This window comes from Pelophylax lessonae (assembly GCF_965119305.1).
Source record: "Pelophylax lessonae genome assembly, chromosome: 4".
NCBI classification, from domain to species: Eukaryota; Metazoa; Chordata; class Amphibia; order Anura; family Ranidae; genus Pelophylax; species Pelophylax lessonae.
Window position 1 is genome coordinate 253,970,969 of NC_138771.1, and position 27,524 is coordinate 253,998,492.

General features: G+C 41.0%; 1 protein-coding gene across 1 annotated transcript in view; it reads right to left on the bottom strand.

Annotated features, from left to right (window-relative positions):
* Positions 1-3,838: 3,838 nt before the first annotated feature.
* ZDHHC17 (zDHHC palmitoyltransferase 17) overlaps positions 3,839-27,524 on the bottom strand; it is a 109,353-nt gene continuing 85,667 nt past the window's right edge. The window contains exons 11-17 of the mRNA XM_082257120.1: positions 20,982-21,104; positions 19,536-19,598; positions 15,193-15,286; positions 10,554-10,637; positions 10,011-10,168; positions 8,762-8,856; positions 3,839-5,314 (exon numbers count right to left, since the gene is read on the bottom strand). Of these exons, the coding sequence (XP_082113246.1) occupies positions 5,176-5,314; positions 8,762-8,856; positions 10,011-10,168; positions 10,554-10,637; positions 15,193-15,286; positions 19,536-19,598; positions 20,982-21,104 (756 nt within the window). The 3' untranslated portion in view covers positions 3,839-5,175. The remainder of the gene's footprint in view (positions 5,315-8,761; positions 8,857-10,010; positions 10,169-10,553; positions 10,638-15,192; positions 15,287-19,535; positions 19,599-20,981; positions 21,105-27,524) is intronic.

Genomic DNA, 27,524 nt, shown 5'->3' on the forward strand with positions numbered 1-27,524 from the left:
TTTAAACAGAAAAGGCAACAAGTTCTAGGACCTTAAAAAATATATTACACACACACACCATTACAACCCTCAAGTATTCTAAACCAATGGAAATTGTTTGCTGGGGTTTCACTTTAAAGACTAATCGCCATCCTCCACCAATTCCTATTTGGATTAAAATGGTATACAGTGCCCCACTGATGTATAAATTACAGGGCAAGGAAATCTGGGGAAAAACAGGATAGCTGCCTATGGAAACCAGATTTCTTGTCTTATTCAGCTAGTGATGAAAAGATAAAACCTGGGTTAATGGCTATGGACATTAATTTCAATGGTGCTAGTTCACTGGCTTCAATTAAAACAAGCCATCCCCACAGTCGTTATGGAATATTATGCTCAGCAAGTACTTTTTAGTGACAAAATCCTAGTTTTGTCCTGCATTTATCACTCTACATACGGTTACTAATAAGAACAGCAGCCCTTATCTCCAGTATTCTGCAGGGTTATGCCTATAAGGGGGAGCTGGAACAAAATTAAACATATAGTAAATGTAAGGCATCTAAAAAGTATTTTTTAAGCACCCTCGGATTATCTAGAATTTTTTATCCCAAACTATCATCATGCTTTAATAAGCACTAAACTAAGCCCAATATATTCTAGTGGCACCTTACAGAAAAAGGTAAGCTATGGGAGTGGTGAGGAAGACTGATAAAGGAGACTGGCTGTTTCTGAAATGTTCCTTATTACTTTTGTAAATGCTGTGCTTGAAAAAATTAAGCCAAATTAGGATTTACCCATTTACTCCCCCCCCCCCCTTTTTTTTTCTTCTTTTACTCTAGCTCCTCTGAACTTAGGTCAGTAGCTCTGGTATTCATCCATTAATCCTTGGGTCGTGAATACTTCCTTAGCTGTCCCAGTGGTTTCAGTGCTTTCAATGATCTAGAACAAGTATACAGAGGAGCTCAAATTTACTTAGACTTTCCATATCTACAGTGACTCATATAAGGCTGTATGATGCATTCCATTCATCCCCAACTTCACTATGAAGACAAAATGGGCACCTCACCATACTGATGTTTTGTCTTATCATCCCCAACAGAGCACCACCAAAATTTCCCTAAAGTCCACATGTCCTCTCCCACAGGGTAGTACTCATTGTCTGAGCACTGTCAGATGAAACATGTACCTACGTCTATACATTTGGGAGCTCCAATGACACTGTGGTGGGCACAGAATATATGGTAAAGCATACAGAGAAGATCCCCGAAAGCTAACAGAGGGGGAGCAGGGGCTGGTGTGTTCGTAACATGTTACATGTTATGAAAGGTGAACTTATCCTTCAACATCTACTCTTGAAAGTATCTACAGAAGAAGAAATTTGTAGAATTTCCTCAGCAAACTTAGGCTGCCCATACGTGGATCGAAATTTGGCCAGTTCAACAAATCCAATGATTGACTTCTGTCGAACGGGGCTGTTCGAAACCTTTTGTTGATTAGCAATTTGAAGTCCAGGACCAGTGTATTCTGAAAGAGGTGGAGTACCACTGTCATAATACAATGGCACAGTAGGGAGGATTCCTTTATCCATGTCGCTTGTGTGGATGGGTGAATCTACTTTTCTTGTTTGCGACCAGCCCACTGGCTCATCAAAAAAAAAAAAATAAAATAACCTCTATAGCCAGCCTTAGGAAGAATAAATACACACCACAACTGCCGATGAGAAAAAAATTGAAGATCCCAATAAAGGACTTGAAACAGAAAACTCCTTAAAACAGAGACATCGTACCATCTCAGCATGGTGGTAGCTTCCATCACATATCATTCAACAATAACACTTTGCTCTCCTTAACACGAACCCAGCCATGCTGGGCTTGTCCAGGAAGATGGAAAATATTTGTAAGTCATTACTAGCACTTACAATACTGAAAGGTTTATCAAGCCCTATATATAGTCTCAATCTTCAGAGTGTCAACAGTAGTCTGTCAATCTGAGACTATAGTACAGATTATGGCAAACCAAAATCATGAAACATTTGCATCATCAGTCATTTTAGATCCTGTGTCAGCAAGCTTTTGTTTGCATTCTCATACAAGCAGGCCAAATTTAGGACAGAAGGAAATCAACTGCATCCACCAATCAATTCTGAATACATCTCAGTAATGTCTCAAACTGATGCCAGACACAGGCACTCAGTTAATCAAAGCCACTGGATATGTTTAAACATACAGTACATACAAAATTTTCTCTTCAGTAAAACCGCCCATAGATGGAGTGATTTTCTTTCTGTAACCACGGGTTGGAGGAAAGAAAATTGCTCGATTCCCCCCATCAACACAGGCCATATAGATTGGGGGGGGGGGGGGTCCCTTCTGCGGAGTCATTGTGTTCTCCCGGTGGGTGAAACTATCGCCGCCGGGCAAGCACAGGGATTACTGCCAGCGGCGGGTATATTAATGCCAACTTGGGTATATTTAGCCAGCCCATACATTGTTCGAATCTCAGCCAGTCCCTGCTGAACCAGCTGAGATTCGAATAGTCTCTGGCCAGCTCTACTTTATCTTCCCTATCCTCAATTTTCTCAGAAAAGTACCTACATATGCATAAAAGTAACTGCCTTTTAAATATAAACCAATTAACATTTTTTTTTTTTTTATTGGCTTTAAAAAACAAGTTATTAAAAATGTTCCATTTCAATGGTCACCCCAAACATCCAGAGGTTTCTCTTTCTTGTATTAAAACAAAAGTAATGTGCAATTGCTACAGGTCTCATAATAAATGGCCATAAGGAAGTTAATAAACTTAAAGTAAAAAGCACTAAATAGTCCATTCACTTAGGGCTGCCACCAGTAGGAACAGAAGCCAGATTTCCAGCAAGGCTGCAGGTAAAAAACAAGAGGGAGATGCACCTCTAAGTGTAGACTTTAAAACGATTTCTTGCAATATAAAATTGGCAACGCACATGTTGGGAGATAAAAAAAAAAAAACAGGCACTTCAAGAAAGTAAGACTGTCCCAAGGGTCATCAGTAGACGTGAAGTCATTCGCTGAAAGCACCATGCCTTGCTTGAAGGAAAGCGGCTGCCGCAATATCTGCAGCGTATGCTCGGAAACGCGTGGCATCCCGGTGACGCTATTGTCCTACGCCAGGGAGCCACCTGCGCCTCAAGCCTCGATCTGAGTATACATCCACTGCATGGCCGGCTTCTACACAAACAGTGACCAGCGAGGAGAACCCTGCATGGTGCTGTCAGCGAATGGACTTCACGTCTACTGATGACTCTTGGGACAGTATTACTTTCTTGAAGTGCCTGCTTTTAATTTCCCAACATGTGAGTTGCCAATTTTATAATGTAATAAATAATTTTAAAGTCTACACTTAGAGGCGCCTCTCCCGTCAATAGTACCTGATTTGAAGACTTTTTTTTTTTTAGGATCTTGCTTTCATAACTGAGCAATGCTTTTCTGTTTTTTGCTTTAAATTAGGAGGCATCTGCTGCAAAGTTATGCAATAAATGTAATCTTTGGTAAGATAGTTGCAAAGAATGCCTTCTATAGTAAGCAATGTCAGGAAAAGTAGAAGTGACACACAGAGGTTGATTTACTAAAGACAAATAGGCTGTTCAGCAAGGGAATTTGCATTTCGCTTAGTGAATGTGGTGAAAAGTCACTTCCAAAGAAAACTCAATTACATGCAAGTGCTTGTACATGTTTGGATGATGGAAGTAAACAGAGATTCATCTCATTCACCAAGCTAAGGGAAAATTCCCTTGCAAAGTGAACAGCCTTTTTTGCCTTTAGTAATCAACTCCACAGTGTTTCATTACAGCACTGGTCATTCTCGAAGGCAGACCCAACTGCTAAGCACCTAACATCTACAGGACAAGCGAAGGTAGACATGTAATAAAGGGTTTCAAAATTCCTTGCAATGTATATAGTTGACCTGCAAGGGATATGGTTTCTCAACAAAATTGGAGTTCTAAGCATAGCCAGCACAAAACTGGTTTACAGCCAACTGTGGATACTCCAAAGCTAAACACCTCTAGTACATTTTCCTAAGAGTTCTGTACCCAAAGAGAAGCCGACTGCGTGAACTGCACTGTAGGAACTTTGCAGCTAGCCTGTTACTAAAACGAAGGGGTGCACAGATTTCCATCACCATTTCAAAGCATCATGAAACATTTGTGTGTCTTAAAAATGTTCAATTCTTTTTCACCATCTTACAAAAGGAACAAAATTCTAGTTAGAACATAAAAATAAAAAATAAAAAAAAGACCACTGTGTTTCCTTGACGTTCTATGTGTGTCCAGCGCTGTCCCTCCAGTGCACAATGCGGAGGAGTCCAAGAAATGAGAGAATCCAGTCATCACACCAGCTCTGTGCAAGATCTCAAAAACAGTGACATATTTGGCGAATCATTGTGAAGAGCTTCTTCACAATCCTAGAGAAAACTACTTGCATGCATCTGCAGAGATCTGCTTTTACTGCAGAAAAGGAAATGTAATGTTGGATTTCCACAATGCAGAAGCAGATGGTAGGAACAGCTGACAGTCATAAAATGTAGGAAACATACATTCAGTTGTTGTTATCCTCATGTGCCCGTCTCACCAGCTTAACCCCAACAGGCTGAAAGGCCAATAGAAATTCACGATTCTTTAGCCTGGCATCAGAATTCACATTATCAACGACACAATAACAGAGCACAACTGTGGGAGATCACATTACAGGAATAATAATGCCACAGACTCTTAGCTCAAGCCAGGCCACATTGGGGGATTATGATGGTGTACTACATAGTATTACTCTGCTGGCGTATTTCAAAAGAAAAATGGCGATGGGTTTTGTTCAAGCAGAAGACGACTGACTTGTTGAGAGAGCAATGCCATGCTTTGTCGTGAACGGTGCAAAATAAATAATCGTAATAAAAATTAATTATAATAATCTCTGATTCACGGTTGTTCAAAATAATCCAAAGGATTCCTCAAAATCCTCTCCCAAATATCTTCTTCCTCTACGTCAGTGTGGGCAGAAGGTCCTGTCCATGGTCACTGTGGTTGATAAAATGCTGACAGAGAAGGTACTGTAAGATTCAATAGCCCTACAAACAGCATGCTATAGTTCAAGGGGCAAGTTTTCGCGAGAGACAAGGAGACATTTTCAGGCACCAACCAGACGGGGCCAAATAGCGTTTAAGTGGAAACTACACCAGCTGGTAACCTGAGCCTGATGTTTGGTCATACTCTATTGTGTACTGCCTTGTCCAGTCCACAGCAACAGGGCGGAAGAGGCCACAGCATCTGAACTCAAAGAAGTCTATGATATTTCTGATACATCCATGGCTGCAAAATAAAAGTTCATAGCGTTAGAATAAAAAAATTGAAAACTTTGTAATACACAAAAGTCAACTTTTTAACATGTGTAAGAAACAGTATTAGAGCCCATTCAGACTGGCGCGATCCGACTTCCAGGGGCGACCTGTGAAGTGTGCACCGTGACTTCAGCGCAACTTACACGGACTTCATATAATTGAAGTCAATGCAAGTCGCCTCCAGGTCGCCCCAAAGTAGTACAGGACCCTTTTTCTAAGTCGGAGCGACTTGTGTCGCTCCTATTAGAACGGGTCCTGTGCTAATTAATGGCGACCGACCGACCGCGACTTGTCAGGCGACTTGGTCGCCTGACAAGTCGCGCTAGTGTGAATGGACCCTTAGACTATAAGTGGTTATATTTTTCTGTATTATATTTACCAACATACAAGTTGTACACTTGTGTATACAATGAAGAACAATCCACTGGTCAGAATACAAAGTATGGGTTACCAAATAGCATGAACTGACAAGCATATGAAACCTTCATTCAACATGTTTGGATGAAGGGTGTATGTTGTATGGTGTAATACAACTCTACAACATCCCTGTTCCACCAATGTACTCATGTAAGCTCCTATGATAAACACTACTGGTTCCTAGAGACTTAGTCAGCATCAGGCAGCCACCATTTAACGCATGTGTAGATTTGAGAAACCATGAGCATCTTAGCCAATTCAATCAAGCCTCCCTTCCAAAGAAAATATTTTGTACCATCTATCCACAAGCAGAAATTTTAAGCTTGCCTTACATTAATTTAGTCTTTTTTTTCATTCAGCATAAAGGGTGAAAGAAAAAAAATAGATTCCTCCATTCATGCTATATACAGCATAGATGAATGAGTCTTCAGCTGCACCTATTGTATTTTTACAGCCACGACCATCTGACCCCCTGAAAGTTTTCCATCTGGTTCCTTCAATTTTTCAAGTATGTCAGGTAGAAGGGTGGTGACAGGATCACCCACGAAGAGAATTTTGGCTGGTTCATTGGAAATGTTTCAGTGTGTTTTAATGTTTGGCTAGCTGAAGGCCAGATGATGACAAACAGGAAGACCTTTTTGAGCCCTTCTCTATGTAGAACACCTGTTGTGTAAGTAGCTTGGAGCAAGTGGTGCAAGTATTAGCTTCCAAGAATGCTTACTGCAAGCAACTTTAGCTGTGTAGTTCAAAAACCATAGCATTGAAGTGAACAGCCCTTCTATTGTGTTTAAGTTTCCTAAAGGACTTTATTTAAAGCAGAATTCCAGGAATACAGGAACTTTGCAAAAAGTGAAGGCACATTATGAGTTAAGTGCAATTAGATGCATGTCACTTCCAGGACTTATCTGTACTTCCGTAGAATACACACCAGCCATGAGAAAAGAGAAGCACAAAGAGCAGCTATGCCTTCTCCCCTCTGCTGACCATTACAGAAGCACTTTGTATTTTGTGAATTAGTTCACATAATACAAAGGCTTCTGTGAATGGGCAAAAGGAGGGGAGCGGTTGGCATAGAAGTTCCAGCAACTCTGCTCTTAAAGGAACTGGAACTAAAACCACAGTAGAAGGTATCTTCCTGGAGCACAATAAACCTGTCAGATGTGAATAATAAAGAAGTCTAGGAGTTGGCAAACACCCCGTTAGACTTAACTCATGGTACACCTGCAGTTTTTCTTGAAATTCAGCTTTAAAGGATATGTTCACCTTTAAAAAGAAAAAAATATATATTTTTGCAGGTAACAAAAAGTGTGCATTTATTTTTTTTCTTGGAGCCTGGAAAGCATTGCACCCGCGATCAGCAAGTCATGGGTATAATGCAGAACTTTTGTAAACTTGTTAGTGTATCTGTCTGTTCAAACGGGCAGGAAGATACACTGACAGGAAAAGACAGCAAACTACCAGAGCGCTCAAGACCGCCTGCATGGTGACGTTAATTTCAAACAGTGAAAGTGGGCGTCCGGAGAAGATGCCTGCCCGCTGTCAACAGAAGGGGGGGGACATGTAACATGCTCCAAAAGGTGAACTTATCCATTAAACCATCAGGATGTTTATATACATATTAAAATTATTTCCCGTGGCATGTGCATTTCCGCTACCCCGCTAGGACCTACTTGTCAGCTAAAGCCCCAGTCTGCTAGCAACATCTATCCACACTGGCTCCTACAAATAAATGATCACAGCAACAGCCAGCTGCATTGAACACTGTGTAACATTGTGAAACTGATACAAAATTGCATGGTTGAAAGCCTTGTTGGTGGAGATCATAGGAGTGATTTGTGAACTCATCCTGACTGTTGCTGGAGCAAACCAATTTGTTTTATAAAGACTGTTTTAATTAGCCCATAATTAACACCATCCTTCCTCTTTCTGCCTTAGTGATTTTTTATTTTTTTGCCTTTGCCAGATTTGTTAAACAGCTAAAGTTTGTAATTCAGATATGATTTAGCCATATTTCTGAATTATGCCTACTGCTGTTTTAATTTAGGACTCTTGACACAGCCACACACTAGGGCATATTGTTGTACAGAGTACAATATGCCTGTTTTGAGCCCAGAAGCCACAGCTGCAGCATAATTTTGCCTATTAACATGCATTACAGAATATGCTGGGCACAACTATATGTGCGGAACCACTAGTACTTGCATTAAGCAACTTGCATATAGCAAAGCATATACTGTAATGCATGTCAATAGGCATACTTATGCTGCCGTTACGGCTCCCAGGCTCCACAACAATTCGTTTTTACTGTACAGCCATACACCCCAACATACAGCCATGTGTGAGAGCCCTTAAAAGCCTTTTTTTTTCAATACAGTACCTATATGAATGCAAACCTATAAACAAGCTACTTCAGATACAAAAATGAACCCATTTATATAAATAAAATTCGGGCACAACAGTAGATTTCTTTTTAAGACGAACTCCAGGCATATTTAAATAACCACCATGCAGTTAAAGAAATCATTACATGATAGAATTAACTGAAGCTATATTGTTTTTCAGCTACCCAAAAACTTGATTTTCGGCCAACTCCCGCTGACAAATTCAAGCAGTGGACGGCCCTGCAAACACTTCCCAGTTCGGCAACTTCATTAGGAAAATCTGCATAGAGTTTGGCCTTCTTTAGTCTGCAGTACAGCAGCACTAAGACTTGAAAAGGATGAGTAAAAACTTAGAACCAATTTGGCTTTGCTGCAAGCACATGTTCTGACAAAACATGCTGCAGAAAAGGAGGGAGTGATGTGCTGCTGCCATTGTTCCTTCGTTGTCCAATCACAGGCTACAATTCTTTGTATTTTAACTGAATATTTAATCACCTGCCCAGAGTTCAGCTTTAATGGAAGTTGGGCCCCACAAACTAGAATACAAAATTGCCTAGTAAAAAAAATCATGTGTTTCCTTTTCCTGCGATTATTCTGGAGAACAAATGCAAACATCTTACTTGAAAGGGCTTTCGATGGATGTGGTTGTGACTTTGAAGTGTTTATATCTCCTGGCATTCATCCGTTCATTTGTTGTAATACCCAAGCAAGATATCTGTAGAAGTGAAAAAATACTTTAAAAAGCTTTACAGTCCTAGTCATAGTCCCAACAGCAGTCATACAATCTCTGCACAGATTGGTGCTGCTTACAGTACAAAGTACGCTAAAAGTGAGAAAGAGGAGAGTTTTGGGACTTTAAATGAGGCACATGTGAACATACGTCTTCATCCCTTCTTTTACTACTCTAAAAGTGAGACAGGCTAAGTCAGCTACTTCTACCTTGAGCCCTGAATGATTTCTGAGGATCTAACCAACTATTTACCTGGAATAGTTTGAAGCTCCCCAGTTCTCCCTCTCTCCACAAGAACAATGCTCCCTCAGTAGTGTTAGACTCCTTGTTTGGATGACCTGACTTTTTAAAAGCCTGTAGTTGGTCAGGACTGGATATATGTTACTACAGGATTATATTTTTGGGGAAAACCAGTCTTTAAAAAAAGAAGTATGGGAATCAGGTTTCTTTTTATTAGAATCGTGTTTACCTAGCTGGATGCAGCATTGGTCCGATGCTGCATCTGTCCCCCACCAGCTCGAACACTGAGAACTGAGCGATTAAACACCACCGATCGCTCGGTTTTCAGAGCTTCCTGAGCAGAGAGCTTGTGACTGTCAATGACCGGCTCTCTGCTCTTCTCCCCCACACTCACTAGTGTGCTGGGCTGTTGAAGGGGAGGGGGCAGGAGCACGAGGCTGAGTCGGGTGCCAGACCAGGCATTTGGGTGGATCTCGACCACATGGTCGCGATCTTTCCTGAGCCTGGACCAGCTCTGTGACATCTGCTGACAGCAGACTTCAGCCTGCCGTCTGCTGAAAAAGGGTCACAGGAGTGCAGAACGGACTGCACTCCTGTGATCCACAGGAGAAGTACAGCCAAACAAGCTTTGGCTGTACTTCTTTAAATATATGCCACAAAATGTTCCCAGGTAGTATTTGAACTTATATAAAGGGAGATGGGGTTTTTAAATTTCATTGAAGCTCATCTGACCTAAAGACTTAGAACATTTTCATTATTATAAAACAAGAATCACTACTGACCCATAAATCTCTCTAAGCAAACATGGTCTACGAAAAGGGAAATGTAACTATCTAAGAAAGGCTTATGAAAAATTATTAAAATATTTACATCCAGAGACCCCGAAAAGTGTGTAATACCTGGTACATCTGACACATCAGTAACACGGCCACCCACATTAAATGAAACACACTGTTAAGGAACATCCAGAACATCCATGGGGAGCAGGTAGCAATTTGTGTAACATATGTCCAGAAGCCGTCCTTGCTGTACGTTGTTTCGCAGTGTATTCCCCAGTCTAAGGAAACAAGATATTCTACTGTAATCTTCAAAAAAAACATATAAAATCACACATCTAGGGAACCAAAGTCAACATCACAAATGAAGTCAGGTTTGTTACATGGATTAACACATGGGTTTAACCCAGTGCATTCAAAATCTAATCTGTGTATAATGAAAAAACATTACACAGTTTATATCATTTTAACAGATTGTACTGATACACTGTAATATCCACCTTCATCTGCACAGGATGGTACAATGAATGGTCACCTCTGTATAAAAATACATTTTTGAAAGTAATTTCCATATTAATAGGTAAAAAAAGAATGGACACAATTCAATCTCTCAATCTATTAGTACTGCATATCTTTGTAACCCCAGAGCACAGAACAAATGCTTACAGGAAATACAACCATAGATCATCCAGCAGATCATGCAGAGCAGAAAAAACAGGTATCCCATGAAATAACGATGGTTTCCTGCACCTAGAAGTCACAGAAAGAGAATGTTAGCAGCTCAGGCTTCGCTTAAATCAAGAAAAACAAAGCTAAAAAAGCACTAAAATTTAGGTGTGAAAGATCACACTAAACAGTATTATATTTTCAAAAATTATTACAGTACGCATATTTTTATTAATAACAGTATTTATTAAAGAAAGAAGCTTTTTAAATACATTTTGTTCCTTTAATCACTTAAGGACTAAGCCTATTTCTGACACTTTTTTGCTAGAAAATTACTTGGAACCCCCAAATATTATAAATAATATTTTAGAAAAGACTATGGAGAATAAAATGGAGGTCGTTTCAATATTTTATGTCACACAGTATTTGCGCAGCGGCTCTTGAAATGCAATATTTTGGGGAAAAATACACTTCACTGAATAAAAAAAAAATTCAACGGTAAAGTTATCCCAACTTTTTTTATATTGTGAAAGATGTCACGCCAAGTAAATAAGATACCGAACATGTTACGGTTTAAAATTGCGCACACTCATGGAATGGCGACAAACTACGGTACTTAAAAATTTTTAAAGCCTTGCCTATGGAGATTTTAACAGTTACTAGTTTAGAGTTACAGAGTTAATTTGCTAGAATTATTGCTCTCGCTCTGATGATGTGTGATTTGAACACAGTTTACATTTGCAGGCATGACTTACATATCCGTTTTCTTTGGTGCGTGAGCACATGGGGGATGGGAGCGCTTTAAAAAAAAAAATTTTTTTCCTATTTATTTTATTTTTTTCCCACTGTTTCTTAAAAAAAAAAAAAAAATCTGATCACTTTTATTGCGGTCACAAGGAATGTAAACATCCCTTGTAATAGGCAGTGACAGGCACCCTTTATGGAGGGATCTGGGGCCTAAAAGAACCCAAACCCTGTCACTGCATTTTTGTACACAAAAAAATAAAAATAAATTGGCGTTTTTGAATACTGTAACATTTTTTTTTAAATCGGCGCCATTGGCAGCCGAGTAAACAGGATGTGATGGTGTGAGATCGCTTCCAGATTACTTCATCGAAGACCCAATCGAAACCAAATCCAGCTTGGTTCGAGACTCTCGTCCCACCGACGAGACCCAGGCAGAGCGGCGGGGGGGGGGGCGGGGTGCTACTTAGTATAACGGCCAAGCGGCTGCCGCATCAGTTGTTATCTTTAGAAAGCCGACCGCCAAAAAAAAAAAAAAACAGCTGCAGGTACCACTTCCTCAAGCCGACGTACAGGTAAAAAGCAGGTAAACTAAAAAAAAAAGTTAATGTCATAATGTGCTAGTATGCATTGCATACTAGCACATTATGAAAGGTCTACCTTAAAAACGCACCCTCCAGAGGCGCGTTGTCAACAATGACAGGGCTTCCATCTTCACTCAGGTTTGCGGGCTCCGGCCGATTGAATGGCCTAGCTGTAATGAAGTCACTCATGCATGTGGGATTCATGATCGCAGTGAACAGCAAACTCGAGTATGCCGTCCATTCAGACTGCAATGCACATGTGACAGTGAAGTCACCGGCTGCAAAACATGCAAATATCTACTAAGCAATACAAGTTTAGGAGATATTCATTTTACCTACAGGTAAGCGCTATTAGAAGCCTACTTGTAGGTAAAAGTGGCAAAGCAGAGTTTACTATGGCTTTAACATATCCAAAATAATCAACTAGATCTGCAAATGCAGCTTTTAACCTTTTTACATTTCTGCCACTTTCCGCTAAGAACTCTACCAAGAACTTACCTGCCAGTTGAATTTTATTTGGCTTAGGCAGGCCATATACCATGCAAATTTCTTTATTGCAAGAAACATACACGATTCCCCCATTGACACAGACGGGGCTGACAGGGGAATCCCTCCTGCCAAGCAATTGTCTGCTCCCGGCAGGGTGGCAGTGGAAGCCAGTGATCATCACTAGCAGCTATAACAGCCGCTAGTGATAACTGTAAGAGAATCTGGCAGGCAGGTTGTACCCAAGTTGATCGATCAACTTGGTACATTCAGCCTGCCAATTACCGGTTCGAATCTCAGCAGTTTGCGCAGGAACTTGGGTACAGATAAATGTACCTGAATTTATCAAGCACAGGAGTAGTTAAAGCGGTAGCATACTCAATGTTTTTCATTTTACCTACAGGTAAGCCTTTAATAAGGCCTATAATAAGGCTTACCTGTAGGTACAATTAATATCTCCTAAACCTGCACGGTTTAGGAGATATTTGCCCTGCATGCAGCCGCTGACGCGTGTGGCGCATGCGCTCTGAAGGTCCGGTGGACCTTCAGAGTTCCTTGCCGGCTACTTGCCGGAAAGTGACTCCCGCGCGCATGCGCGGAAGTGACGTCATTGTGGCTCTGGCCACTCACAGCGCCGGAGCTGCCGAACCCGGAAGAGACGCCGAGCGAGCATGACAGCTCCCACAGCGGTGTCCGGGCGTCCGTGTTGGGGCTGAATTTTAAGGTAAGTATTTCATAATGAGCTAGTATGCGATGCATACTAGCTCATTATGCCTTTGTCTTGCAGGGTTTTTTTTTTTTTTTGGCAGTATACAATCGCTTTAAGAGTAAAAAAAGAAAAAAGGAACTGAAACCCATCAAATGTGCCTTATCATGGAGCCTAAAGCAAGGATGAGCAAGGATCAAGCATATCTAGAGGGTTTAGAGGGATCCCATGGATTGCAGATTATCTGAAGCTTGTCTACCGCTCCTTAGTATTTTAACTTTTTTTTTTTTTTTTTATTTCAGCTGCCAGTCTTTGTGGTTTCCAGGAATGGTTTAGAGTTTTGACTAAATGATTTGTGATATTAAAAGCTGAAAACTGCTAAACATGCATCAGCTAGAAATGAGGAAGAACATGGTCAGATATTCTGTAACATTTATTAAGTTGATTATTTTTATACGTTTTGGCATGACAAAATTGACTTGCACAATGTTAGACTTGATTAAATTACAGGTCCAAGCTAATCAAATATTCAGAGGAAGTGAAGAGATAGGGGATGAGAAATGTGACTGGAACCCTTGTGTATCCTCAGTTGTCCTTTCTTCTAAAAAGGGAGAATTACCTGCCTTCCTCCTCTAGTCCCTGCTGCTATGACTGTGTTCACATGTTTCTTAATACACTACTATAGTGGAAGCTCTAGCTTAATTCACTAAGGCTGGGTTCACACTAATAAACATGGCAATCACGTTGCCCTTGCGATCTGCTGCGGGTGTCAATACAAAGTCAGGCTAGGTTCACACATATGCAGCCCATTCTGCCTCCTGAAAAGCAGAAAAAAGCCCTTCATTTCAGGAGGCTACACATTGTGAATGGGCTCAAATTGCAGCAGAGATGTGCAGGCAACCTTTTTGAAGCCCCACCGCAACTGGAACGCATGGTCGTTTTTGTACCATGCGATCCATGTGCAATTCACAGTGCGAATTCCAGGGTGTGCTGCTTGCCATTAGGACTAATGGCACTTGCGCGCATCCAGTGCATTTTTTCTGTGTGGGTGGTTACAGCTGCGGGAACACGTGTGGACCCGCTGTGAGAACCACTCACACAGATGTGAACCTAGTTTAAGCGACACTACAAATGGAGGTTGTAAACACAGTGCATTTGCCTGCACATTTGCGGTGTGGCTTCAAAAAGGTGCCTGCACATCTTTGGTGCGATTTGAGCCCATTCAAAATGAATAGTTTCAAATTGCACAGCTCTGAACTGCATGTGAATTTCACAGAAATGTGGTGTGGTTCCTGTATGATTCACAAGCGGTTCGTAGTGTGAACAGAGCCTAAGAGGGCACAGCTGTGCCTTTAACAGAAAATGTTTGATATCCGCACAAGAGCCTGCAAATAAATAAAGGGAGGAACATGGATAACCAATGCCACAAAGCTTATTATTGTTCTATGCCATGCACTTTAATATCAAATTTAAACTAAAATATTGAAATTTCCTTTGCTTCATTTTAAACCTAATGAAACTGCGTGGAGTTCTGTCAGTGTTTGTACCAATGGGTCACGAGCTTGTAAATCAGTTTCAGACAAGTCCGAGATCACTTACAGTACAAATCACTACCAGGTGCAGTTGACCTGCAATTGACATCCTTATTAACTATTTTAGACAAGCTTTGCATACCCATAGGCTAGGTTCACACTGGTGCAATGCAGGAACAAGCGCAAATCTTGTGTGGGTTCCCGCATTGCATCAGACTCGCAGGCAGTTCACATTGCTCTCTGCAAACCGCTGAGGGTGTCAATGTAACGTTAATGACACCCCCACATTGGTTAGTGGATCACAATGCGAACTGTGAAATAGGACAGGAATCGAATCGCGAAAAGGTCCGGCACCATTTTGATCCAAATGTGATGCAAATTCAGCCATACAATGTGGTGTGAATCACATGCAATGTCTGGCATGGCAATAGTGTGAAGTGAACTCAGCCTGACACACAAAAGAGCCTGTTAATGCAGGTTCTTATATTTCTTTTACCTTCGAACCTGCCAAACCACCCATTAAAAAGAATAACATCTACCCAGGGAATCATCACTGTAAAGAGTACTTATACATATGTTTTACTTACCTACACAGTTACCAACCCAAGGGCAATGATGGTCAAATTTTGCTATACAGCGATTACAAATGCCGCAATGCTTAGACCTCACTGGCTTCCTTATCTATAAGCCAATTAAAGAGCAAAAAATACAGTGAAAACGTAGGTTAAAAATGCAGCACATAAATGAATATGTTTCTGCATTACAGCTTACATGGTCTATTACACAAGACGCTAGAGCAGGGATATGCAAACCGTGGCCTCCAGCTGCTGCAGCACTACAAGTCCAATGAGGTATAGCAAGACTCTGACAGCCAGAAGCTTCACACCCAGAGGCAGAGGCATGATGGGACTTGTAGTTTTTCAACAGCTGGAAGGCCACAGTTTGCATATCCCTGCACTAGAGGGACATGACCACTTGTCACAGCTTTCAATTTATTCTCTGCATATTGGTATACACCAGGGGTGTCCAACCTTTTGACATTCCTGGGCCACACTTGAAGAAGAGGAATTGTCTTAGGTCACACAAAAAATACACTGACAATAAGGATAGCTGATAAGCAAAAAATAAAAATAAAAAGTCAGGCAGATCTCAAGTTAACCACTGATATATATAATGTACCTATCTGATAATTAAATCACACACACTATTTTTTTTCTATAAAAGTAAAAAAAGAGGGCAAAATAAAACTAGTAGGATATTTGACATGGTTTCTTATAAACGAACGCATTAATATCTGGTTTGATGGATGTAGTAGCAATTCTAAATAATTCTCAAGGTGCTCATCAGATATTTTGGTTCTAATTTTGCCCTTCTTGTGCTTCATCCTTGAAAATAGTTGTTCGCAAATATAGATGCTACCAAAAACTGATAAGGTAGAATAAAGCATGATTGTGAAGAGTGGAATATTTTTCTTTGGAAAAATGAACCTTTAAAGAGTCTAGAAAAGAGACTTTCAAATGTTTCTTCGGCCACATGTTCACTTAATGTAAACACATTTGAAAAATAAAAAATCAACATTTTTAAGTAAGTTTACATTTATGTGTTGGGTCGCATTCATAGGCACTTTGGGTCGCATGCAGCCCATGGGCCACAGGTTGGACACCCCTGGTATACACAATGACATACTTCTAATGAACTCTGAATTACAGAGATTCCTGGGTCACGTGTATGTTCAAGCTGAAATGTTGCATCAAATTCATTACCCTCCAGTCACAGACTGGTCTACCAGCACAATTCTGGCTACTTACATGTACATAACATACTTGAAGAACAAAAGGATAATTCAAGAGCTTTACTTGCTTAACATACTTATTTAATTTACAGGGTTCTAGTGATCTTACCCATGTGTTCTTTTCTTCACTGTATAGCATCTTCAAAATGTTCCCAGCTAGTGCGCCCCCACAAATGCGAGCTGTGCCCTTCTTTCATTTCAATGGAAGGAACATCAACAATAGGTTGACTACCTGCAGCTAAACTTTTTTTTTTTTTCGCATACAAGGGGGGCATTACGCTCTGGCTAGCTGGGAAAGGTTGTTTGGTGCCAGGCAGACTGCAAAGCAAAGAGCCTTGTGGTTTCTGTATATGCATGTTGTTCGCAAATGGGAAGGTAAGTGCACATAGACATAAAATGCAATAAGGCAAAAATGATGTAGTTTTCAAAGAGCTACAGAACCAGGGCTGTTGCTTTCCAACTCTGAATCACAAACATGACCCAGGAAAACGTGGTATAATTTAACCAAGAAAATTGGATTGTTGTCTTACCGTAAAATCCTTTTCTATGCGGTTCACTGATGGACACATGTCTTCAGACCATTGGGCTTTATGCTGCTCTCTCTTCAGGAGTAGGACTAGGCAGAAACCTTTTTGGTTACACTCCTGGGGCAGTCCCAGAGGGTATACTATCACTTCCTGCTATAAAAGACTTCAGTTTGTAAAGCCCCGTACACACGTACCGATTATCGGCCTCAAATATTCGGCCAACGACCGATCGGCCGATTGTAGGCTTGTAAGTATGATGCTTCCGACAGCGCATTGTCGGCCGAACAGAATCTGTCGTGCAGGCATTAAAATTTTTGTTGGCCAACACCAGAACAGACGATTGTTCGCCAGTCAGTACAGATTTCGGCCGACAGACAGCAGATTAGCAAGACTGGGCATGCTCAGAAAAGAAAAAAGACAAGGAAAGTTAACCATCACATGACATCACTTCTGCAGTCGGCTGTTGTTGGCCGACAAAATTTGTGTGCAGTCTTTTGCAGTTTTCAACAGACACGTCTGCCGACTGAGATAGTCAGCTTGCCAATTATCTACCCCCAGAATGCGCACAGCAGAGAGGGCCAGGACATATCGTTCTGCCCACCTCAAGATACTGGCCACTTCCCGGGCCACCGAGGCACTCTTTGTGCCCCTTGATGATTGACCTATGCCACCGCCGTAGCAGTGTCCAATTGTATCCTCACAGGGCATCCCTGCAGATGATCGTCCATTGGACAGACAAAATCTGATCGCCTGAATTGTTAGGATGTTGACCGGCAGCCTGGACTCCTCCCAAGTCCAGGCTGCCTTGGGCCGAACACACTCCCAAGATACCTCCCCATCTGGACAGACTGGCATATGTGGTGATTACAGTCTAATACAGGGGGAAGAAAGGATTTTCCCAGATGCAGGGCTGGGGAGCGGAACCACAATAGAAAAGATTCCCTCGAACCCTGACTCAATAGGATCAGATTGTCCAATGACAGCGGATCCTTGTCCCATTTGGCCAGAATCTCTCTTTCCAGAGGTCTGGTGTGGAACTGCGCAAACGGAAGGTGGAATCCATCAGACCCAGCACTTGCATGCAAGTCCTGAGTGATGACCAATGGTTGGACAACAGGCGCCGAACCGCATCCCGTAGCGTCAGAAGTTTCGTCTGAGGAAGAAACACCCGGGCCTACACTGAGTCCAGCGTCAGACCCAAGTAATGCAGCTTGGTGGATGGAGTGCGTGCCGATTTCTGAAAATTCAGTATCCACCCGAACTCCTGTAGAGTTCGCACATTAGTGTTCAAGTCGACTTCTAGAGCCGAGGAAGTCTCTGCACGCAGAAGCAGATTGTCCAGTTCCGCAATCCCTTTTTGCTGTAGCAAGACCAGAACCGGGGCCAAAACATTTGAGAACACCTGAGGAGCTGAGGCGAGACCAAAAGGTAACGCCAGGAATTGATAGTGCTCCTCGTCAACGGCAAAACGAAGAAAACACTGATGCCCGACATATATTGTAATATGAAGGTAAGCGTCTTTGAGATCGATAGAAACCAGAAGGTCTCTTTGATGAAGGAAAGCTACTACCGTGCGGATGGACTCTATTCCAAATTTTTGAACCCGCACAAAGTGGTTCAGAGGCTTAAGATCCAAGATCAGACGAACCTTACCTTCCTTCCTGGGAACTGCAAACAGGTTTGAAATAAAACCTTGAAAACGTTCCGACTCTGGAATCGGCACAATAACTCCTTGTGCCAACAGGTCCTGCACTGCTCTGTAGAGGCCCTGTAGCCACTCGCGAGACAAGCGTAGGATGGAAGGAAAGAACCTTGCCCGAGGCAAGGACCGAAACTCAATCTTGTAACCAAACTGAAGCAACTCGTGGACCCATTTGTCCTGAATGAGCAAGGTCCAGGGATCTGGAAAAAGATGAAGATGCGGGTGGGGGCGCCCTTTCAGGGAGGTGAAGGCTCGTCTGCGGAACCAGAAGTCCCCGCTTTGGACTAACCATTCCAAGGTCTCTTGGAGCCTCCTGCAAAGTTATGGGTGGATCTCAATCCCTTTTCCTGCGATCTATCCTTACTCCTGACTAGGCAGAAAAAACTGAAGTCCTATAGCAGGAAGTGATGGTATACTCTCTGGGACTGCCCCAGGGGTGTAAAAAAAAGGTTTCCGGCTAGTCCTACTCCCGAAGAGAGAGCAGCATAAAGCTCAATGGTCTGAAGACATGGAGCTGTGTCCGTCAGTGAACGAAAGAGAAACCCTGTTTTTAATGCAACATTTGATAGTGTATTATTGTCAATAACAATGTACAGAGGATGTAGAATACCACCTGTCCCTACTATCTCCCAACCAGTTAAAATTACTGTTTTTTTTCCAACTGGCCCTTCCATTGATGATTCTTTTGAGAGCAGCACTGGAGTGTTCAAGCTAGGTTTACAAAGTGATATTGGCAATGGAACTCCTTTAGACTCTCAGCAAACCATGTTAACTAATAACTACCCAACCCAAAAAAAAAAAAAATAAATGTTGCAAGACAACTAGACAATGATGGGTTAATTGTATGCTGCTTTTTGCTTATGTCATATCAAATGCATTGACAAGGTATACCATAATAAAGAAACTTACCAAGCAAGTACTGCAGAATATGCTTAGATCCAAGCTGCCAGTTTCAGCAAGCTCTACTATTGTCTAGGAAACAACAGAGTACAGCACATTAATTCATCAGAAACATTACACAACATTGACATGTAACAACAGAAAAAATTTCTTCTTAAATAATCAGCATGCTGAAAGGTAGATCAGTCTAAAGCTTACAGAAGAGTATGTTGAAACATGAAGGAGGGGCAAAAGAACAGATATAAAGTTTATCTATATTGAAAATAAAAACCCTGAGATCACACGACCAGTGCCTAGACATCTGGTCATGCAGAGGTCTATCATTGGAGCTTATGAAACAAAAAGAAAAAAAAAAAGTAATACACCGGTCAAAACAGTTCACTGCAAAGCCTTTCACCTATAAACACCTGTACACCCCCTATGGACCAGAGCATTTTTTACATTCTACCTACTGTTTTGGCAACAATTTAAAACAGCCTAACAAATATTTTTTTTTTTTAAGGAGAAAACAGGTTTCGTGTTATTGCCCTAAAAAAATGATTGTATGTTTATGCAATCTATAGAGAAAAAAAAAAACCCATGCGCTACTTGAATCAGTGTTAGTTTAAAAAAAATAAAAATTAGCGTTACTGTAGATAAAGTATGCATTTTACTCAATCACTTGTCCCATTTAAAATTGGACCAATATTATGATTCTGGTTCCTACAGCGCTGAAAAAATAATTGACAAAACAAAATAAAACAAAAAAGTTTACACATTAAGAAAAAAATAAATAAAAAATGGCAGGAAAATAGTAGTTAAGAGAAGAGGGGAAGAAGGAGTTAAATAAACTAAAGGTTAATAAAAGGGTTACATATCAACAGATTTTATTAAAACAAAAACACACACACACACACACACACACACACACACACTAAAATAAAAAGAAAAATTAAACAGATGTCAGATTACTTTAATTGACATCTTACATGCAGATCTAAGCTCTGCCCCTTCATCTGAAGATGAACGAAACAGTAGATACAAAAGCAATATAATTGTATTTTGTATTGCTCTATCTCAGGTCTGAAGAGTGTTTATAAATGGGTGAAGCAGTCTTTATTTTTCAGCAGCAGCTATTATTGCTGTTGTAGTTACACAGCAACCTTGGACAGTTGTTTTGTGTCAGAGACGGAGTGGCAGTTGTGCAGAAAGACAGCATGTACTACACGCCCTGCCCTCTGTGTACTTTGATGAATTTTACTTTGAAGTGTGTAATATGTCCAGTGTCAATAAAGGGCAAGCATCATGGATTAACACTAAAATATTTCCATTTCATGCAGTTTCATAGCTACAGTGGGCATTGACTACTGAATATTGCATATATCAGACCGAAACACTACGTAATAATATGGCTGACAGCGAACATTCAATGTTTCATGTGGCGATATCTTTGAAGACAACCAACTACCATATTACCTTTTTCTTTTGTTCCTCTGTGGCTTTGATAATTCCAGGATCAGATTTCCAAGATTTGCCAAAATTGTAGAACAAGGCTGCACTATTAGCCAGGAAGGGAAGATGGACGTACACAAAGTTTAAATGTGCAATAAGAATTAAGGAAACGTAGGAAACCATGAAAGATGAAAATAAACACGTCAATGGCCCAGGAAGTTTTGTCTGCTCGGCATGTGTGGCCATATATATTCTACAAGAGTTGTAAAATAAACTTGCACTGAAGGCCAAAATATACTGCCTGCTAAACTCTTTAACATTGTACTATAAGGAATCAGAACAAGATGAACACACACACATTTTTCAACTTGTATACCACTATTCATCATATGACTAAATGTATTCAAACAAAAATTAGCCCAATGACGATCTTCCAGTCATGAGACAGTCACAAGCATCCCAAGGAAACCACTGTATTTAAAGTGTTTATATGGACAAAATAAATAAGATAAACATGTCTGTCAATGTCTTTATCATCTCCAATACCTATGATTGGCAAATATAAAATAGCCTGCAGAAATGTAGTCATGAGTTAGGTATAGTATTATTGGGGTATCTGTGAAAGTAGTACAGTCATGACTGCTGTTAGAAATGATTGGGCCCTGTACAGCCTGCCCCCCCGAAATATCAAAACAATAATATTACTAAAAATATACTAAAATCATAAATTAACGGACACAAACATAACTTGCATAACTCCTGCTAAATATCCACTTAGCAACTGCCCGGCCGCTGTAGGCAAAGCATACTCCTGGGTTTAAAGGGCCTACCCCCTCTGGCACCTGATGTGATTGTACATAGCGGGAGCCTGCCAGGAACGATAAACTTAGAGGTCAACTAGTAAAAGCAGCACAATGTACACACATTACACATAGTTAGGCACATATTTAACCCAGTGTCATCTTAAGAGCATTATAGGCCCCTAGGCAATGCAGTGCACTTGGGCCCAGCCTAAAAAATCATCCACAAGAATAAAAATGCAAATTATCGATAAGGAGATATTTATTGGTTCAGCAGTGCCAGGCTAATGACAGCTTCCAAGTTTGGCGGCTGGGTCCGGTGAACAAACACACGGACAGGAGTCAGACTCGACTATCCTGTATGTGCCTGCTTCCGTGGAGGCGGACAAGCATTCCAGCAGTTGTGGGCTCCCCCTCCATGGCCCAAGTGGTCTGAGAGCAGCGCAGGGACGACAGGCGCTTGCCACCTGCTAAGTTCGGCGGTGGGATGCACACGGGAGTCGGGACTAATGCTTGGCTGGGGCTGGGCCCCCTGGGCAGGTGGGGCCCCCGGGCAACTTCCCAGCGTGCCCATTCGGTAAGACAGCCCTGATTTAACCCCTTGATCGCCCTAGATGTTAACCCCTTCCTAGGTTATTAGTACACAGTAACAATGTATATTTTTAGCACTGATCACTGTACTAATGTCACTGGTGAGGTCAGTGGTAGTAAGTCAGTTTCCCCCAGCGTCCGTTAGGGGTTTATTTACAGAGTGCAAAATAAGTCACAATTCTGCATAGAAACGAATTAGCTTCCAGGTTTTGTTGACAAGGCTTAATTGAAGAAGCTGAGGTCAGAAGCGGATTGGTTTTTATGTACAAAAGTGACTAATTTTTCACTCTCTAGCTTTAGTAAACAAACCCCTTAGTGTCAAATTGCTCGTCGCACTATTGCAGTCCCATTATAAGTCATTGATCGCCACAATTAGTTAGTAGAAAAAAAAATAAAAATTCCAGTATATATACACCAAAGTTTGCAGGCGCTATAACTTTGATGCAAGCCAATCAATATTCACTTGTTGGGATTTTTTTTTCTTTTTTTTATAAAAAAAAATAATTAAATGTGGCAGAATACATTTTGGCCAAAAATTATTAAGAAATAGATTTTATCTTTTTTTTTTTTATTGGAGATGTTTTATAGCAGAAAGTAAAAAAATGTATATATATATTCTCCACCATTTCCATTTAGATCACAAAAAATAAAATACGCAGTGGTGATCAAATGCTACCAAATGAAAGCTCTATGCGTGTGAAAAAAATTATACCAATTTTGTTTGGGTACAGAATTGCATGTCAGCACAATCGCCAGTTAAAGTAGCGCAGTGCCAAATAGAAAAAAAAATAAGGGGTAAAATCTGCCGGAGCTGAATTGAATATAAAAGTTAAATGTATTGAAAAAATATATATAAAGCTGTGTGTGTGTGTGAATGTGGTCTTCGGGGTCATTCACATGGGCACTATGGCCTGTACAGTGTGAATCAGTAGTGTATTTCAACCATAGGTCCTAATTTGGCACCTGCATGCCTGTCAAATTAAGACCTGTGACTGTTTGTACAGCCACTGGGTCCCCAGCCACATAAACAAACCACTCATTAACAAGGCCAAAGTACCTGTGGGAATGAGCCCTAGAGTTTGTTCACATGGGAGGTTGGGGACCAGTAAAATCCCACAGTTGAAGTTTACTTTTAATCGCCCCCAACTGCTACCCCCTTTAGCTGCATAGGCACCGGCTGGGGTTGTACACATGCTGCAGACACAGCAAGTAAATTATACCCCTGTCGAACATGACCCATTCATGTGAATGGTGCTGCTCTGCAAGCATCCCACAACTGCATGCAATACACTCGACTGTGGTGTGCAAGTGCAAGGTTGATGGGTTTAAGCTGGTGGTGGCAGCACAACCCCTCCTCACCACCTATTAAATAATCTATGGAGAGCAATCCGAACGCACATCGCACTTCAAAGAGCGAAGCAAGTGTGAACAAACCCTTTTGTTTTTATTATTATTATTTATTTATTTTTTTTTACAATTTTTTTTTTTTTTAATTTTACATTTTTTTTACAGCCCTAAAAAGATCCCTGGTGTCTCACTTTTGAGACAGAAAGGGACTGAGGACAAAGATCCTTAATCCTTTCTCTGCAGCTGCACTGCAGAATAATAAACAAGGAGGTGCGCTAAACAGAGACACCCTCTTCATTCACAAACTGAAGCATAGGAAACAACTATGCTTTAGTGAAGAATGAACACAGGAGTGATCAGTACTGACGTTCACTTTGTTTATTCAGGAAAGGAAGGGGCTAGTAAACATAACATCTGTACTGCAGGGAGACTGGGAGGATCTGTACTGCGGAGAGACTGGGACAGAACAGATCAGAGTGGCATTGGGGGAAACTGGAGGGAAGGGGCAGGGGGTTCGTGGAGAAACCATCTTAAGAGTACCATTCCCCTGTGGCTACCCTGCAGCAGTTGACGTTTTCAGGAGGTGAGGAGGCTGCACTAGAAAGGGGTCACAGGGGGATCACTTATGTGTGCAAACAAAACTGTTGATAGGGCAGTACAGCTGGCCTCAATACTGCTGATAGGGCAGTACAGCTTGCCTCAATTCTGCTGATAGGGCAGTACAGCTGGCCTCAATACTGCTGATAGGGCAGTACAGCTGGCCTCAATACTGCTGATAGGGCAGTACAGCTGGCCTCAATACTGCTGATAGGGCAGTACAGCTGGCCTCAAAACCGCTGATAGGGCAGTACAGCTGGCCTCAAAACCGCTGATAGGGCAGTACAGCTGGCCTCAAAACTGCTGATAGGGAAGTGCACCTTCAAGTGTAGGTTTTAAATGATGGAGTGAATGTTTGGTGGTATATATGCCTACATGTAGTATGGGCCATGTGACCATGCTGACCAACAAGAAGTGCATCTTTGGCTTGCTAGATGTACCAGAGGAAAACGTGCTTTTTTTTTCAGCGTGGTCACCCTGACCAATGACCACTTGTCACTGTGAGCATTTTAATGGCTATTCAATCTGGGCTGTGTATTGCAGTGTACAGTGTATGAACCTTTACACCGGTAGCAAGGGGCATCACAGCGGCTATGTGTAGCCAGGATATTAGGACTTCCTTCACCTTTTTATCTTTCGAGAATATGTGAACTTACCCCTTAAGTGAAATTATATGCCAACAATGTTCACTATAGAATGGTATAGATACAAAGTTGTAAAGAAAGATCTTTTTAACCAAACTGGAAAACATGCAATTTATTGACAGCAATTTAAAATTGAACAGCATAGCAGCATTGCTCCTTGCCATATAATATAGGTTGAAAGGGAAAAAAATAAGAAAAACAAGAACTCATTTTCCTAATTACACCTCTCTTTACAAAAGAGTGAAAATAATAAATAAACCACTACCATGGTTTAGGCTCCTCTGTGGGACTCCTAGCTTCTAATAAGGATATCATTATATCAGAAAAAACCAGATGAAAGACCGCCATGGTGCTAATGGCAGCGAGCACAGTTATAACAAGGTGTTTGTTTCCTCAGTAGTTCTAGACTACATAGTTACCAGTCAAATAAGCTATGTCAATATTTCTTGAATAATGCATGACTGATTTGCTGTACACTGACTGGACTTTGTCATAGCGTTCATTTCACGAAAGCAAAGAAGAAATCTTACACTGGCAATGAAATACTTGGTGGTATTTCTGCTTAACTCTAAGAAGAATACCTGCCTTTACAAAGTAAAACCTATTAACGCTGTCTATGTAGGACACAGGCATTTACAAAATGACAGACTACAACTCGAGTCAAAACTACAATTAGTTGAGAAGACGACTCTAAAATCCTAAAATCCTTCACATCTCTGTAGAAAAAATAAAATGTGCACACAAATTTGTTTGCGGGCGTGTATGTATAATTATATATATTATGTGTTTATATTCACGCTTTGATCAGAGCAACAGAAACTCGCGTTTAGCAGTGCCCTTTGGCCCCAGTAAAAAAAAAAAAGCTCCTGTAAGTGTTACAGCTTTAAAACTTGACCACAGACATCAGTCATCACACACATAATCATTACACACGTGATGCATTAAAGGTCATTCCAAAAGGTATCGCGCCACTGTCATAATGATGCATTTGGACACAAGATTCACTGGACAAAATTTCTCAACATCAATGTCAACAGCCCGATGACAATGCTCTCGAGCCCAAAGCAAATGGTTTTCGCCATTTCCAAGATAGTAGAGGGATTACCACGATTGTTCACAATTATACAACTTAGTCTGACAAAGAACAATTCTGATAGGAGGATGACATACCAAACCAACAACTACATTGTACTGTAGATTGTCAATTGGGCACTGTATCCCTTGCCACCAGCTGTGTTTCACAAGGTTTGAAAAGGATCCACCCCCTTCACACGAGATGTTTTGATGATGTGTCTTGAGGGGGCCATACAGACACAGATTTATTTCATTCAGCCTGCTAACCGAATGAAAAAACCTAACAGATTCATCCATCCATCCAAGCTAAACAGAGGGGATGGACGAATCTCCCACTATGGCTACTGTATTCTGATTCCTGGCACCACCGGCTGTGAAAATACCAGAATAGTGCTCTCATCTAACTGGGTACAGGTTCTCTTTGGCCAATAATTTTCTACCTAGTTTCCTAAATGTGTCAACCGAAGGATGTAGGACCAACAGCAACACTCACTGATCAAATTTTCTTTTTTCCAATTCTTTATTTTTATATTTATTTTCAATGAACAAAGTACAGAGGGTATACATGAAGACGACCCAAACTAGGCCACCAAGATGCAACTGTGTAAACCAGACTCCATACCGAAAATAGCATCTTTCTTGACAAGACAGTAGGCCATCTGATGGGAATATACTGTAGATACATATCCATTTCACTGAATCCAATATGACCAGACAAGATGTCTTGACAAACTTCCAAACTACAACGTAAAGCATGTCAAGGACTACATTGAAGCTAGCAAAATGCTAAAAAAAAAAAAAAAAAAATGGAAAAAAAAAAAAAAAGAGAAAAGGGAGAGGTGGAGGAAAATAGCACCCAATTCAGAAAGGGAACAGGGAGGTGCGCCTTCCCATCCCTCACGCCACTACACCTCCCGAGGTGTGTATACAACCTCGCTTATATCGAGTCCCAAATAAATTTGTACTCTGAGGAATACACAAAGACATGCTAGTAAAATAATTTCTTTAAGACTTTCTCCCTAATGCCCTTCTCGGTCACAATCAGATCCTCCAATCTCATTGATTTCCATAGAGTATTATTCAATGTTTGACCAGATTTAGGTCCTGTTTGTCTTCAATCTAACAGGTCTACAGCACTGGCTTTACTCAATCCAACCATGTTTTCATTGCCGGGGTTTAAGTGTTTATGCTGGTTTGCTACTGCATATTAACTTCTATTTGGCTCTGTAATATTGATAATATTATATTTAAATCAATAGCATACACAAAAATGAGGGTAATGTTTAGGATACAGCAGGGATGGTCTTCTAAATCTAAGTGTGATCAGAAAATCTCCATGCAGGCTTGTCCTATTCTTTACGGAGAAAAACCAAAACAATCTTTAGCATGCATGTGCAGCATTTACCTGTTGGCCACATCAAAAAAAATTATGTTCAGCCCGAGCAACACCCTCACTGCCCAACCACAGCCAGCATATAATATGTTGAATCTAGTCAGTAGGAGGCAGGAAAAAC